Raw genomic sequence first — 16,500 nt, 5'->3', positions numbered from 1 at the left:
CTAGAGGATGAAAACAACCACAAGATTTGCCTTAATATATCCTGATATACTAATCGTGTGGTCCAAAGAATGGGAGTTAGAGAGTTCCCCATCCTACGAAGTATTCAAGACAGGGCTGAACGCCCACTTGGTGGAAACATTGCAAATATGAGTCCAGGATTTGATGGGGATTGAAGTAGACACCCTTAAGATCCTTTCTAATTTTGAGATTCTCAGAATGAGGCCATTCCCAATAATGCTGCAGAATATCATATGCAGAATTTCCCCTGGAGCCTTCCTTTACGTCTATTTCTCCAGGCGTCTGACAACTTCTTCACAAACGTAGCCCATCTTTTTTTTTTTTTTAATATCTTTGAATTGATACAGCCACTATGGAGAACAGTATGCAGGCTCGCCCTCTATCTTTGAAGGCATATCAAGTTAACTGGAAGCTGATGAGTAGCACTGAAATATTTTTTTTCCACATAATTCTTTAAGCAGATTGAAAAAAAAAAAAGGAATAGAAGAACCGAATGACAATTCCACAACTTTGTAGAAGATATTGACCAATATTCTAAAGACCATGAAAACATGAAGGTTGTTGATGAGGAAATTAATATTTTGCCATTCTTGAGAAAGCTACTTTCAATGCAATGTTGGGCTATCCACACACACACACAGACTCAAGGAGACAACACTTAGGAGAGGGCCTAGTAAAGAAACTGAAAGAGAAGAGACCATAAGCCTAAGCAGGTTGAAAGAGCAGCTTCGAAGAACCAGCCTGAAAAAGCCCATGCAGAAATCAGCAGTTAGATTAGAACAATTAATGGTTAGATTGGAACCTACCGCCAGTAACACGGACGGAAACCTGTAGACTTGTGGGGATGTAGAGAGAAAATGTGCCTCTGCTGTATTCAAGTTACAGTGTAGGAAGATGTTGGGTTTGCAGGTACAACTGCTGGTCCCACACAAGGCTACAGCCTGGCTCTGAGAAATAGGAGGTTGCATTTACGAAACTGTCTAAATATATAAGCTGGATGGGACTGTCTAATAAAAATATTAGATTGCTTGTTTATAGTTCATTAAAAAGAAAAAAACATGATGCCACATTTTGTCTAATCAGTTATGGTATGACTAGGCAAAATGTTGGATGGTAGAACATAAAAAAGGGTGCGAAAAAAAAAAGGGTGCCAACTGGGAATTCCCTGGTGGTTCAGTGGTTAGGACTCTGAGCTTCCACTGCAGGGGGCCCAGTTTAGATCCCTCGTCGGGGAACTAAGATCCCACAAGCCGCAAGTTGTGGCCAAAAAAAAAAAAAGGAGCAAACTTTATCCAGGAGGTACAGGAATAAGGGCTGAGGCTGACTGAGGGGCCTGGGCCGATTGGGGGACTGAACTCCTCAGGCCCTAAGCCGTCACTCCACAAACCTCTGTGTCCATCACCAGCATTTTTGGTCTGGTTCTTAAGGTAAATGCTGGTCGACTTTATAGAATAGGGGCTTTATTGGGTAAAGACTGTTCTCTGGCAAAGCCACCAGGAGCAGGTATTTTGCAAAGCATCACAAAATAAGGTGCACACCTTTGTTCATATCTTGTCTCAGATATGAGAAAACAGTAACTGTAGCAGTGAAGCTAGGAAGTTGAAGAAGATGAAAAGAAGGCTCAGTAGTATTAAAGTTTGACCTTTGAGCACCTGCCGACATAGAGCAAACATTCTCTGCAGACACAAGAAAAGATCACTCCCCGACACGGAGCACAAGCAGTGCGGAATACAGAAGGGAACTGGCAGACCAGGTGGTGGGAGAAGGGAGCACCGATCAGAATTTCATTAACTCATCCTGACAAGGGTCTGGGAGGTAACACTCAAACTGCTGAGTAGAGGAAATGACTGTGTAAGTAGGTAATTTATTTGCAAATGATTATATAAATAGATAATTGTGTTTAATTTCTTATTTAACTCTACGATTTATTTCGAAGTGTAGGTATAGCCATTCTAAATGTAACCTTTTGAACAGAGTCATTATATCATTCCAACTTCAAAGAACACCTTCAGATACTGTTAAAAAAAGATACTGGAACGAGGTAGACTCCTACTTGAAGGCATCAGACATCCAGCCCCCGGGCAGACCAAGGATGCAATACCTCTTAAGGGCCATCTTTTTCTACCTAGGCCAAACAAACAACTATGTACATGGTTGCTTATTTTTCTCAAGGAACTTTTTGCTTTGTTTCTCATTCCCGGCTGTTTTAGACAGGTGGGATAAGCAGAGAGTCAAGGTCCACATAGACAAGGTGCTTCCGTCTGATCCAGAGTGACTGGGAAAGGCTCATAAAGGAATTGGTACCAAAGGGGACAGGCAGAGAGTGTCCAATGCAAGAACATGAGCAAAGATTCGGTGACAGGATTCAGCATGGCCAGTCTGTGATAAGCATAGGCAAATCACAGGGAGTATGGAGGAGAGACTGAAAGCTCTTCTGTCTCTCTTCTTTCACTTTTGAGGAGGAAATGGGAAAACTGCTCAACTAGACCATAAAAGAAGCTAGGAAGCCCGAAGAAAATGAAAATACAAAGATATGCTACATGTTCCAAGGTTTGGGTTACTGCAATTTTCCAATCATGGGGCACAGATGTCTAACCAAATGCCAAGGAAATTCTAGACTCTGGACCTAGTGGCTGTGACTGCCCTCAAGAGTAATGACTGAAAGGTTAAGAGACCCATGTTCCCAAAGCCAGTTACCAGAGTCCCTTCTGCCTCTCAGACAAGCCTGAGACGCAGTAGAGGCAGGGACAGAGCAGCCAGCTGGCTGTGCCAGCCACAATAATTATTTGCACAAGTGTTCAGTATACTAAAGCTCTTAGTGTTTACAACTGGGGTGTGACTCTCAGCCAGGATGACAAATAGAACCAGAAGTGAATGAGCTTCTTCCTGTGGAGCTCAGTGTCTCCATAAGTTTACAGCCCTGGAGACCTTCTGCGTGGTTCTATAGATTGGTATTTGGGGCAAGTGCTAGATCCATTCTAACTTTAGAGGATCAGAGATGTTATTTCCTCATGACTGTCAATCGATTCTGAAACTAAAGAAGATAGACTTTTAAATTAACTAATTTATCATTTCCTAACGAAGTACTTTTTCCACTTACCTTAAGGTCTCTATGAATTAACTGTTTTGAATGTATGTAATGCACTCCTTCTGTTATTTGTTCAAAGAATACCAAAGCCAAACGTTTGTCTTGTTCCTTGCCTCTTCTACTGTCAATCCATTGCTTCAATGTCCCTTTATCACAGTATTCCATTTGGATGAAAAGGCACCTAGTCTTTGATCTGGGTATAAAACTCACAGTATGTTAGAAGTAGCAATACAAATAAATTTATTAAAAAATACACTTAAAATTCCATTGAAAAAATTGCACCTTCTTAAAAATGCCAAAATATGTCTCTAAACAAACCTAAATATAACAAATTTGAATCAAAACATTATAACCCAGTCTTTATTTAAATCATAAATTCCCAGGTATCCAAAGCTTTGTTTAGCTAAGTTATAAAGTAGCAGCCTGCCCATTCTTTGTTGCTGAAGGTCCTTGATTATCTTTGCTAATAGATAGGAATAGAAGCATAAATACAATGGAATTGCAGAAAACCAAATTTCATTAATATATACAGTAATTTTGAAACATTTTAATTCACCATTGCTCTACTGAGCATCTATTTTGTGAAAGGCACAGAACAGGCATCTAAAGATAAGAAAGTGAGTTAGACACTATCTTTGCTGTCATGAGGATTATAGTTTAATAGGACAGAGATAAAGGAAAAACAAACCTAAAATAATAGTACGTAGATAAGAATTTAAGAAAAGTGCCAACAAATTGCTATGAGGTATAGCAGGGAGGACTGATTTTGCTAACCATGGTTTTTTGTTTTGGTTTTGGCTTTTGGGTTTTTTTCTGAACTAAGTTGGCCTCAATACTAATTTAAATTCTTTGAGCATATATTGGCTAGAAAATAGAAAAAGGTAGCCAGGAATTTGCTGAAAGCTGAAGAAGTCTGTATGTTGATGGTACTTCTGAAACCGATGATAAGGTTCTCAATTACATGGTGTGGAGACGGTGATGAACAGGCCCACAGTGGCCTCAGGATTATACTGAAAGGACTGTCTCCAAGAAACAATGGGTGACTTTCCAAGGGAGGCGCCAGCTCTTTAAAACCCTTCAGTCCCTTTGCAGTGGCTTATCTGAGACAAATCGTCAGTAATGCAAGGTTTGAGGGGAGGGAGCCCCCGTCACAGCTCAGGGTCTTGGAATTATTTTCACTGCCCACCACCTGACCGTAAGGGGTATAACTGCATTCAGAAGAGGCCCCTTGACTGCACCCTGCCAACCAGGTGAGAGGGACAGAAGAGGGCTGGCAGTGGAGGAAGGAGGGGAGCCTCCAAATGCAGCATAGACAGCAAGTTCAAACCTTCTTCACAAGACTGCGTTTATGGCCTGGACTGAAGTCAGGGCATGGGAGCAAGCCTGTACCTTAAACAACAGAGTCAGGAAAGCTAAACCTGAGATTTCAAAAACCACGGAGGACAATTAAAAAAAGGTTTTTTAAAGCAAGTCTGGAGCAAGAAAAAGACTATTCATTGTCTCCTTACCTGTAGAATGGAGGCATAACAGTGTCTCAGTGTTTCTGGCTGTGATTATTAAATATAATAATTAATGGCCTTACCCAGTGGCCCACACATAGTAAATGACTGTTTCCTCTATCCCATCATGACTATGGGAATTTCCTTTTAGTTACCTTGAAGAATTTATGCTTTGCTCAGGATCGTAATCAAGCCCATCCCAACAACTGTGGTAGTGAACGATATTTGCATGATCAAGCATTGCCAAAGCTTTCACTTCACGCTCTACCTTCCTAGTCAAAAGAAACAGGGAACACAAAAGCGTCAGTATCCATCCCTGATAACAACAACAAAACACCTCGAGCAACAGCAGACAACTACTTATATTCCCTTATTAAACAGTCACCATGGTTTCCACACTGAGTTTTAGAATGCAAGCCAGCAGTGCTCAAAAGGAAAGAGTGAACACACAGAAAAAACACAGCTGTTCTCACTCTCAACATAAGAGAAAAAAACAGTAACTTAATTATTCTAAACATCACAGTTTAAAAGTCATACGTAGTAGTCTGTGAACTGCCAGTGATGGAATTTTTTTTTTCTGGGGGGGAGCTAAAAAAAATCATCCACTATGTTTTATTTAGACGTGTTAAAATCAATTTGGATTTCATAAGCAAACCCCATTTGGGCAGAAGTGGTAGGTAACACAAGCAGCATGAAGAATCTAATTCAGAATTTTCAGTGTGTGGCGAAAGTACACGAAGGGGGTGATCTATGCAGAGAGACTGAAATTTCATTGCACAATGTGGAAGCTTTACAGGGATGTGTAGTCAAGAGCTATGGCAATTCTATGCCAAATGGAATAAATAAATTTGTGATTTCAAGGATGAGAAAATAAGCAAACATTTTATAATTTCTTTTTTTAATTTGAAAAGCTCTACATGATGTAAAATTTATAAAAATAAAGAAAAAAATTACTCATATGTCAACACAATTCTAACATAATCATTTATTATTTTAGATTATTTATTATAGTCTTTCTTCATATACATGTTTACATATTTGTAATTATAGGGTATATTTTTATCCTATTTTTTTCTATATAATGTATTAGCTTTAAAATTTTCCTGATTATTATACAATCTGTATAACCATCATGTATAAAGTTTTTAATGTAAGATTTCAAAAGTATAAAGAAGTAGAGGAAATAGTAGAATGAGCCCCTACCTGGCCATCACTGTTTCATCAGATAAAACAGTTATTAACTCCTGGCCAATCTTGTTTCATTTATACTCTTACCTACTTCCTCATCTTCCCCCTGGATTATTCTAAAGCAACTTCCAGCATCATACTATTTCATGTATAATATTTACAGTACATAACCCTCATTTTTAATGACTGCAAAATAGCCATTGATCAGGGGAGAGAACAAAACATACTTAATCATTTCTTCATTGCTGAATATTTTGTTTGCTCTAATTTCTCACTGCTATAAATGACATTGTGATTGTGATTTTTATCTTCTTGAATAGCTTTGCCCATAATCTGGGTAATATCCTTGGAATAGGTTCCCAGATAGGAAATCCATGGGTCAAAGCATCTAAACATTTTTATGGCTCTAGATTAATATCTCCAAGTGTATTTTTCACCAATTTATGTTTTACCAATTTATGAAGCCACTAGAAATGTCCAAGACATTGCACCCTTATCATAATTAAGTATGACCATTAAAAAAGATGTCAGGGGAGAGAAGGAACAACCGTATTTCATTTCTGTTAAGCAAAACGATGAAGAAGGAAAAAGCCTTGTTTTGATGCCGAGTAGGTATGAAGGTATTTCAACTGCAAGGCTTTCTGTCCATGGGACAGAAACTGGGTTGGTTTAACTAGATGAAGAACACCTGGGACACCATGCCTGCTTCTCCTTTGCTCATGTCATTTTCCTTCACCCATATCCCTTTTCCATGTCCTTCTCTAGTCCTTGAGGGATCAGTCCGGCCAAGTTACAAATAGTTAACAACTGCCAGAAAACAACAAGCAAGACTGGTGAACATGTGATTTAAGACCTGCTTCCTCTGTGTTTTCCTTCCTGAAGGAGTTCTGCTATCCAGTAATTGGAGTGGGGTGGGGCTTGGGAAGGGCACAGATAATACGTAAGACAAACATGGGAAGCACTGGTATATAGTGGGAACACAGCAGACTGGTATTCCAGAGGATGAGCTCTAAATCTCCACTTTGTTACCACAATAGATAGTGTCCAATATGGTCATCATGAATTCCTTCTCTCCACATACTTGCATCCACTCCTCAGAGTAAGAAGTAGTCTATTTGCCCTCCCCTCGAGCTGCTCTTAGTGACTCTGTTTAACCAATATAATGTGGAACTTCCAAGACTGCTCCCTCCTGGGATGAGTTGCTCTGGGACAGTCCTCAGAACCCAACAACTAAGCTGTGAAAAGCCAAGACCACATAAAGGGGCCACGTGGAGGTGCTCTGGTTAACAAGTGCCAGTGGGACTTGTAGCCACAGCCAGCACCACCGCTAGCCATGTGAGAGAGCCATCTCCGATGTCCAGCCTTGTCAAGCTCCTAACTGCAAATGCATGAAGAATGGCCCAGATGAGCACAATCAACTCATAGGACCACTAGAGATAGTAATAACTAGGTGTTTTTAAGCCACGACATTTTGGAGTGGTGGATTATGCAATAATAGACAACGAACACCCACTAGCTTTTACCTTTGTCAAATCAGTTCATATCTTTGGATCTCAGTCCCCTCATCTGTTAAGATAAGGAGATGAAACTACAAAATCTCGAAGGTCATCTTAAGCTAAATGATTTTATAACTTTAGTTTTCATCAAGACGGCCTCAAAAGGATGATCAGTGGTATATCCATTTTTTAATTGAAGTAACCACGGTAAAGTGAGATCATTTCAGAGTAAGCCAAGCTCCTCATGGTAGAATGACATTTTTAAGGAGGATTAAAAAATAATAATAATACGCTAGTGCAGAAGAGAGATACATAAAAAAGAATAGTTGCAGATTCAAAACACCTTCCCATTCAAAAAAATAAAATATTACTACTTACTCGTTATTATATTTAACACATTTAATAACATAAGTCTTCTCGTCAATTTTGTGTTTGGCTTTGAAAACTTGGCCAAATCCACCTTCGCCAATTGGTGTTATTTCTGTAAAATATCTGATAAACCTTGAAAGATGAACGTTACTGTTATTCTGAGGTTCAGGGTTCGCTGCTCCCCACGCCCACCCTCCCACTTTCCCTTAACAGCACTGGTGAAATGGACTGTCTAATAAGCAGGACTCTCCTCTTCTGAATAAGAAGGATCCACTTCACAGAAATTCTTGAATTGCAAAGGATAGGTCTTCCCTCTTCCCATCCCTACATAACAGATCACCCCTGAGAGTCAGTCACCTTCTGGTTAAACAAAAGCCATGGTAAAGAATCTTATCCCAAGTATAAAACTTTAGAAAACAGTGCCACACTGTGTTCCCCGGCTACCACCAAGCTGTTACAAGAGAAATGAGCACATGCTCTGAGCCTGCCTACGTTGGCAACTCCTTGGGTTTCCCCTCTCCCTCATGCCCCACATTCCATCATTAACTCTGCCAGTTCTCCTTCTAAAACACATCTGCTGGTGTCTGCCCACCTTTTCCCTTCAGTCCAAACTTCCATCAGACTCCCACAGAACTTTGTTCACTGGACACTCCACTTCCCCTCCTTCCTCCGCTCCAATCCGTGATCCACAAAGCAACCAGTGTGATAAACACTAAGTCTGATCACATCTGTTTATTGCCTAGATCCTCCCATAGCCTGCCCCTGCATTCAGCAAAGCCCAGAAAGTCCTTGCATGGGCTACAAGGGGCCACCTGTTTGGCCCTGCCTCCCTCTCCAGCTGGTCTCATGGCCCCGGGCCCTTGCTCACTGCCCTCCCAGCACACGGCCTTGTCTCCGCTCCTCCGACGTTCACATCACCTTTCCCACCTTCACCTTCCCACATGCTCTTCTGCAGAAGCTCAGGGCCTCCCCACAAATGTGACCCCAGAGAAAGCTTTGCCTCGCCCCTCACTCTACATCCAAGGGTTCTGCTTTCATTTCTAACCATGTCATGGCTTTTCCTTCAGACCTCTGACCACGGTTTGTAATTACAGACTTTTTCATGTAATCATCATCCCCTCAAAACTCCAGGAGGACAGGAGCTGTTTCTATTTGTTCCTGCTATAAATCCGATGTCCAGCACAGTGCCAGGTATATACTAGGTACTTATTAAATATTTGGTGATTCTTTATTATTTTTTAAGCTCATATTCAATGTCCCCCTGTTGCAAATAGGCCTCCTTTGTTTTAGATACTTTATTTAAGCCCAAACACATGATCTACCACAAAAGCAACCCCTTTTCAAAGTGAAATCTGCTATGGAGCTGGAAAATGGAATACAGATCCAAGTGGATCTACTCTGATTCCTGCAGGAGTACTTTTGTTGAAAAAAAAAATCACTGGTTTATAGAAATATTTGCTTTCAATATTAAAACCTTCCATAGATGTCAGAGAAATCCACCTGAGTATCACACAGATCTACACTTACCACATTCCATTTGGATACATCTAAATTGTGTTCCTCCAAGAGACAATGATCCTTTATGGGCCTGATTGTGCTAAAACAATTAAACAGTTCAGGTAGAAATATAATTTAACCTGCCTGATGTTCAACAGTCCCTTAAGAAACTTTTGTCAGAGGAGCAAATGTATCCTTAAACAAATTCTTTTTCAGTTTTCCCTCTTACCTGGAGTCCACAGTATACATTCTTTCTTTTTCTTCCCTCTTCACAGGAGAGTCAAATCTAGGTGCCAAAGATCTAAAAGTTAAGAGAAGCCCGTAAACTCAAAACTGAAATCAAATGTAACTTGTTTATGTTAGTAGGTTTCATGTCGCACTAGGCTTTATATATATATATATATTTTTTTTTTTTTTGCAGTATGCGGGCCTCTCACTGTTGTGGGCTCTCCCGTTGCGGAGCACAGGCTCCGGACGCGCAGGCTCAGTGGCCATGGCTCACGGGCCCAGCCGCTCTGTGGCATGTGGGATCCTCCCGGACCGGGGCACGAACCTGTGTCCCCTGCATTGGCAGGCGGACTCTCAACCACTGCGCCACCAAGGAAGCCCCGGCTTTTTATATTTTGAGTCAACTATTAGAATAATGAGGTAGCAAATACTAACCTTTTTCTTTAGAAACAATATGGTTCTCTGTCCTCTATTTTTCGCTCCTTTCTTGGTTCCTCTTTTGGCCTTAACACATTCATTGTCAGCATGCCGCTGGCCTCTCTTTTTCTCCCTCTAGACTCAAAACCTCAGGAAATATATCTCTTTGGACTCTCATCCTGGTTGTGTTTCCTTTGACCTTTATTCCTTGCTGGTGGTAAGCCTCCTACAACTGGAAGTTCAAATACCACCTAAAACTAAACAAATACAAACTGCTATCTCTCCCCTAAGCCGTCAAGTCTTCAACTCCCTTAACAGCATCAGTGCCATGACTCTTGTCAGCATCTCATCCACAAGGAACAATCTTTGTATCCTTTTTCCTTTGCACCTTCTTCAACCAGTTCTGTAACTCAGTTCCCTCAAGTCATGTCTACTCTTCCTTTACAGTCTGTCTCACAAACGCTCCTCCTTCCTCCTCCCTGACACTAGAACCACGACTGACAGCCTGATCATCTCACACACAGACCTCTCCCATCTTCATTCAAATACCCGCATCAGGCATCATCTCTCTGCAAACATCGCCTACTGTTTGGAATGTACTGGTGCCTTATAATGGCTCCTGCTGCCATCTCACTCTCACTGCTGACTATACTGACGTCCTTGCTTTTCTTTTCAGTTCAAGAAACCAAGTCACCATAATTTACATAACATTTGGTCTTTTTTTTTCTTCCCCAAGTTATGATACCATTTCTACTCTACCTGCTTATCTGCAAAATAATGCACTTCTCTATTGTGTGTGTGTGCGTGCGTGTGTGTGTGTGTGCGTGCGTGTTTCGGCCGTGCCACACACCTGTGGGATCTTAGTTCCCCCACCAGGGATTGAACCTAGGCTCCCGTAGTGAAAGCACAGAGTCTTAACCACTGGACCGCCAGGGAATTCCCATTATGCACTTCTCGTGAAAACATCTCTGCAAACCCATTTCCTGTGTCAGCCTCGTCCAAAATAATGCCCTTAATCAATTACTCGACCAATAGCCCCATAGGCCTTTATGTCTACAGTGTAGTGTGTGCGTATGTTCAAAGAGTTCTCCACGTATTTAAAAGTATTGTTTGTAGATTTCAAGATTTCAGTGAGCCTTAATTATGCTTTCTACTCTGAAACTCCACTCAAATAAGGGCATATAGTACCCTGCAAATACTGAAGACTTAATAAATAAGGCTAATAAACTAAGTCTGAAATAAAACTACATTTCAAAACATGTTCAATGCATAATGATACTCACCTCTTCACCTTTCTGGGATTATTTCTGGAACTGTTCTATAATAAAAGAAAATGGAGAATATCAATAGTTTCGGATGATTAAATTAAGTATCTTGCTTTTTCTTGCCATCCTTTCTCCTGTATATCTAGATGGTTCTTTGATCACACTTCTTTGTCCTTAGATTAACAACCTCATCAATTTGTATGCTCTCACTAAGCCCTGCTTTCACTGCACTTGGCTATATCAAAGTTCTCACCGATTTTAGCAACCAGACAGATATGGCAGGAAGGTCAAAAAAGACAAATTGTAGGGCATGTTCTGCAGAAGCACTGATTTTCCAGGTATAGAATATGGCGTCCTAGGTGATCCTCTGGCCAGCAGATCTTAGCAAGAAGGTGTGTATCACAATCACTCACAGTGCTAGTAAAGACACAAGTGTGGCCCAGAGATCTAGTTTAAAATATTGTCATTTTTAGGACAAATTAATAATTTAATTTTAACATTTAGCCAAAAAAGGAGTCTTTGATATATCTCTCAAAAATTAATATCATATAGCTCTTCTTCACTCATATTCACTTTCATTCTGTTAGGTTTTGTGGTTTTTTACCAATTTTAATATGCTGACACAGACTGCGAACACCAGACTAAGATTTCTTGAGCTCATATCACCTGCCAGCCTCAGTTTTGCACAGTGACTACATTATGATAAATTCAGACATTCTGTTCATGGACAATATTGTTTCCCGTATCTTCTATTACAAACAATTTTGCAAAGAACATGCTTATACATGTTTCTATATGCACACATACCCATGTTTCTCTAGAAAATGTACCTAGGAACAGAACTGTTTGGTGGTACAGCTGGTACACCCTCAAGTCTACCACATGTTGCCAAATTGCTCTCTAAGAGGGCTGTACCAATTTATACATCCACCAGCAGCATATAATGGTTATAACAGCAACAGAGCTGTGCTAACACTTAGTATAACCAGACTCAAATGGATGGGTTTAAAATGGTATCTAACTGTTGTTTTGATTTGCATTTTCCTGATTATTATGAAGTAAAGCATCTTTTCATACTTTGTCTGTTGCCCATTTGGGTATTGCTTCTCTGAACTGTCTGTTCAGCTCTTTTGTACATTTTTTTTACTGAGTTGCTTATCTTTTTCTTATTGATTTGCTTGTAGTTCTTTATAAATAGGATAACTTTGATAAACACTAATCATCACCACAAAAACTATCTGATTTTTAAGTTTAGTTTTTAAGTTTAGTTCTAGTTTTTTAAAACAGAAGCAGAACTCTATTCATAAAACTTTTAAGTACTATCCAATTGATAGAAAAGCTGAAGCCAGATCATAGAAAATATATGAAAATACAAAGGTGAGTAGGGGGAGAAAGATGGGAGTGAAGAATAGAAGAATTTTGCATGTGAAGAATGGGAGTTAATAAAGAAAGGAGAGAGTGAAAAGGCTGCAAAATATTTTGATTTAGTAAGAACACATGAGAAAAAAATAGAAAAATTATGGTTGGGTACTGGAGGTCATTTTTAAATGGAGAAACACAAAGGAAAATAAGATTAACTAGGAAGCATAGAGATTAATACTATACCTCTGGAGATTGGAAAGACTTGTCTACTGCGTCACTGTTATCATTGCTTTCCGCTTCACTTGTTGAGAAGTCATTTTCAGATGGTGATTCAGAAGCACTAGAAGAAAAGGGGACAACTATTAGTTTATGAATTTTGCCTATTTTTTGTTGATCAGTAATTGCTTTTTCTAACTTCTCCTTAAACATTAAACATTTTCATAAATATTTGCTCTTTCAGGCTACAATTTGAATCTGCTAAATAACACAACCATTTCTCCACACTTACGATGTGTTTGTCGCTGAAGAGTTGCTTTGGACATCACCACACACAGTATTGAAACAACCAGAGGATGCGTCAGCTTTCTGAAAGATTTAAGTGCAACTAAATTACCTCTCCATAGTGACTCAGTCTCTGGGAACCAACTACCACATTTATTTCCCCACATTTACCAAACTCACAGCCATAAAGAATTATGGGGTTAATACATTTTTTATGGATGTTTGATCTGGATTTAAAAAAACAACCCTGAGTTGTCAACAGAACCGTGATCCCTCTGGGGCCTCGTGGTCCCATGGTTCATGGCTCATTTTGGGGACACAGAATGGAGGAATCCTTTTGCTATGTGATTGGCTGTCTTGGCATCATCTAAACATCATCTAACCTCAAATCAACTTCAGAAAGAATTTTAAAATATAAACATTAAATCCAAAGGCAGTACATACCATTAAATTTTCTGACTGTATCTTTTCATAAGCCAGTTTAGCAGCCAATTGTTTTGCCTCCTGTTTAGTGGAACCTATACCAATACCATATTCATTCTGTCCAATTTTGCATTTATAATGAAATCTAGGAGAAATGATAAACAGTATTAACCCAAATACCAAAAAACAGTAAATCTAACTCATGATTCAGGAAAAAAAACACACATTAACAAAGGCATAATATAACACTAATTTAATAGGTGGCTTCATAGTTCATTTCTCCTTTAATTTAAACCTTCAATGAGATGGCTGACCAGTTTGCCAGAATAACCAGGACTGGCTAACATCTCAGCTTGCATTTTCCAGGCAACTGCTCTTTGTTGCTTCATTGAAAGATCTGGCATTAAGGTACCAAGTGGTGATTTTTTAAAATTCCCCAAAAGTCAAAAGACATGGAGGCAGAGAAAGAAGACAGATCCAATGAATTTTTCAGAGATGTTCAACTGGAAAGAAAAAGCCAGTAGAGGAAGTGGGGCTTCTACAGGAGAAATAATAAGGTTAGAGTGTTTTTGTAGGAGATGGGCAAAGCATCCCTAACTTCAGCTCTAACTTTAGCCTTTTCTGCCCCCTGCTCATGTGCACAAACACCTAAGAAAATCCTCACAGTGCAAAAGCCCCATGCTGAAGTCACCCCCTCCTCATATGAGCTGTAAGGATGCCTGTGGTTAGGCAAGGATCCTTGGACAATTATGTAAGAACTTATCGTGGAGTTACCATGCAGTGCTACAGAATTATTCCAGTATGATTTGTCACAGAGGGAAACACACCCTACCAGGGTTAGTCTTCCCCGCTAGGCTCTGAAGGGAAAGTTAGGGAGCTGGGCTGAGTGACTGGATCATTTCTAGGGCTCCTATTTTTCTCCAGCACTCCCTAAATAGAATTCTCTCTTTCAGCGATAGAACGTTAAAGCCCTTAATTCAAAGAAACCAAACAGGTGAGCTACGGGAAAATAAAATAGCCTCTTAATTTATTGAGATTGACTTACAGAATTCACTTTTGAATATTTCACTCCAATGAATCCTATCACATTTTTCTCTTCCTAGTTCTGGCCTAAAATCCATCAGGGTGAAAAGTAAAGCATCCATAGCTGAGTCAATTCCGAGGACAGTATCCTAAAGTGGTTGTTTGGACTATTTGCCATTTAGATATTTTTTCCTTCTCCCTCATTTAACTGGTTGGTTGTAGCTGAGAAACAATCTCCCTCGTGCTCATTTGCTTTCTGCTTTTCCCAGTTCAAATCGATTCTTCTTCCTCACGTCCAAAGTCTTAGCTCACTGGTGACATTCTCAATATCTCTGACTGACGCTCTCATCTGTCCCCCTCATCACATCCCTCAAATCCTGGTCTCCGCACAGTCCAGGGTGAAAGCCCATTCCTTCTAATACATGGTATTTGTTTAGAGAGTGACATCAGTTAATCAAATCTGAAGGGCAAACACCTGGACAAACAGCTCTACTCTGACAAGGGTGGAAAGAGAGTCATTCCACACGTGTGGCAGAGATGTTTTCACACAGTGACTGCCACTGTGACCTCAGGGATGGGAAGATTTTCACAACCCTGCAGCAGGGGCACCCCACCCACTCTTAGGCTTCCTACAGACTAAACCATCCAGATATACCTCAGAAATAAAGGATTCCTCAGATTTGATCAATTATGGGATATGGGTCCCAAGTCTTCACCAATTAAGCATTTCAATATTTTAATTACAAAGATGTCCCATTGCTTGTAAGTCATATAAAACCTTTTCTGCAGAACATACGAAAAAGGACAGATATTTCCAGAAAATGAGACATGAAAATAAGCCTGTTCTGTTGCTTAGATACAATGAAACAGAAGGAAAAGCACGACATCTCACTTATCGGGCCCACTGTCCCTCGATTCACATTCTTCATAAATTACAGATAGGTTTTTCTTCTGGGCAATCGTATTAACACGGCCTATGTAATTCTCAATGGGTGGTACTTCTGAAGGATCTCCTGTCTGCAGTGATGAAGGACTAGCGGCCTAAAAGAAAGAAATGTTTTGTTTAATATAGATGATAACCAAAATTTATTTTGTCTAATAAAATTACTATTTTTTGTCTAATAAAATTACTAAATGAATAATTTGAAAGACCACTTCGAGTTTATGGATTTCCCTACTATAATACTTTAATAAAAGTATAAGTATATGTCTTCCTCTGCCAGAAAAAACCCACAAGGATAAATTTTAACAGGAGAAAAGAAATCAGCCATTTCCCTTTTATAGTTTCAAAAAGAAAAACAAAATAGTCAATTTTCTTGTTTATCCGGTAAAACTCTATAACATTTTCTGGTTTGCTGTGCCCTTTGTAAATCTCAAAGAACAAGACAACAAATATCAAAGTAAAGCTATATCCTGGATCACAACTTCATAGGAAACATGAACATAATAGCATTACTCCTTCCATTGTTATCTGTCCCTTTTAAAATTCTTAATCTGACAAAATCTTGTCCAAAGTTTTTCTACTTTGTTAACTTTGTCAAAGAACTTTTGATTCTACTTATCTTCTTTATTATTTCTTTGGTTTTTTTCACATTAATTTCTGCCCTTATTGTTATCACTGTCTTTCTTCTGCTTTTTTGTGGGGAAAGGTATTCTACTGTTCCTTTTCTAACTTCTTTTTTTTTTTTTTTTTTTTTTTTTTGGCGGTACGCTGGCCTCTCACTGTCGTGGCCTCTCCCGTTGCAGAGCACAGGCTCCGGACGGACAGGCTCAGCGGCCATGGCTCACGGGCCCAGCCGCTCCGTGGCATGTGGGATCTTCCCAGACCGGGGCACAAACCCGTGTCCCCTGCATCGGCAGGCGGACTCTCAACCACTGCGCCACCAGGGAAGCCCCCTTTTCTAACTTCTTGACTTGGTTTTCTGGCTCTTTAACAATTTATAAGTTTGTGGTTTTTGCCTGATTTACTTTTCTCAATTTTGATTAGAAGGGTGACATCTTTAACTTAGATTTTTTTTTTTTAATTAAAGAAAAAAAAATTTTTTTTTCTTTTCTTTTTGGCTGCAGCGCATGGCATGAGGGATGTTAGTTCTCAGGCCAGGGATTGAGCCTGTGCCCCCTGCTG

General features: G+C 39.8%; 1 protein-coding gene across 1 annotated transcript in view; it reads right to left on the bottom strand.

The window, feature by feature from the left end:
- Positions 1–16,500, bottom strand: part of EIF2AK2 (eukaryotic translation initiation factor 2 alpha kinase 2) — a 43,568-nt gene that overhangs the window by 15,384 nt on the left and 11,684 nt on the right. The window contains exons 5-13 of the mRNA XM_060169786.1: positions 15,268–15,416; positions 13,374–13,497; positions 12,937–13,013; positions 12,672–12,768; positions 11,085–11,119; positions 9,386–9,457; positions 7,669–7,791; positions 4,762–4,878; positions 3,120–3,300 (exon numbers count right to left, since the gene is read on the bottom strand). Of these exons, the coding sequence (XP_060025769.1) occupies positions 3,120–3,300; positions 4,762–4,878; positions 7,669–7,791; positions 9,386–9,457; positions 11,085–11,119; positions 12,672–12,768; positions 12,937–13,013; positions 13,374–13,497; positions 15,268–15,416 (975 nt within the window). The remainder of the gene's footprint in view (positions 1–3,119; positions 3,301–4,761; positions 4,879–7,668; positions 7,792–9,385; positions 9,458–11,084; positions 11,120–12,671; positions 12,769–12,936; positions 13,014–13,373; positions 13,498–15,267; positions 15,417–16,500) is intronic.

This window comes from Lagenorhynchus albirostris, chromosome 13 (assembly GCF_949774975.1).
Source record: "Lagenorhynchus albirostris chromosome 13, mLagAlb1.1, whole genome shotgun sequence".
NCBI lineage: Eukaryota > Metazoa > Chordata > Mammalia > Artiodactyla > Delphinidae > Lagenorhynchus > Lagenorhynchus albirostris.
This window is presented reverse-complemented; position numbering and strand designations above follow the sequence as displayed.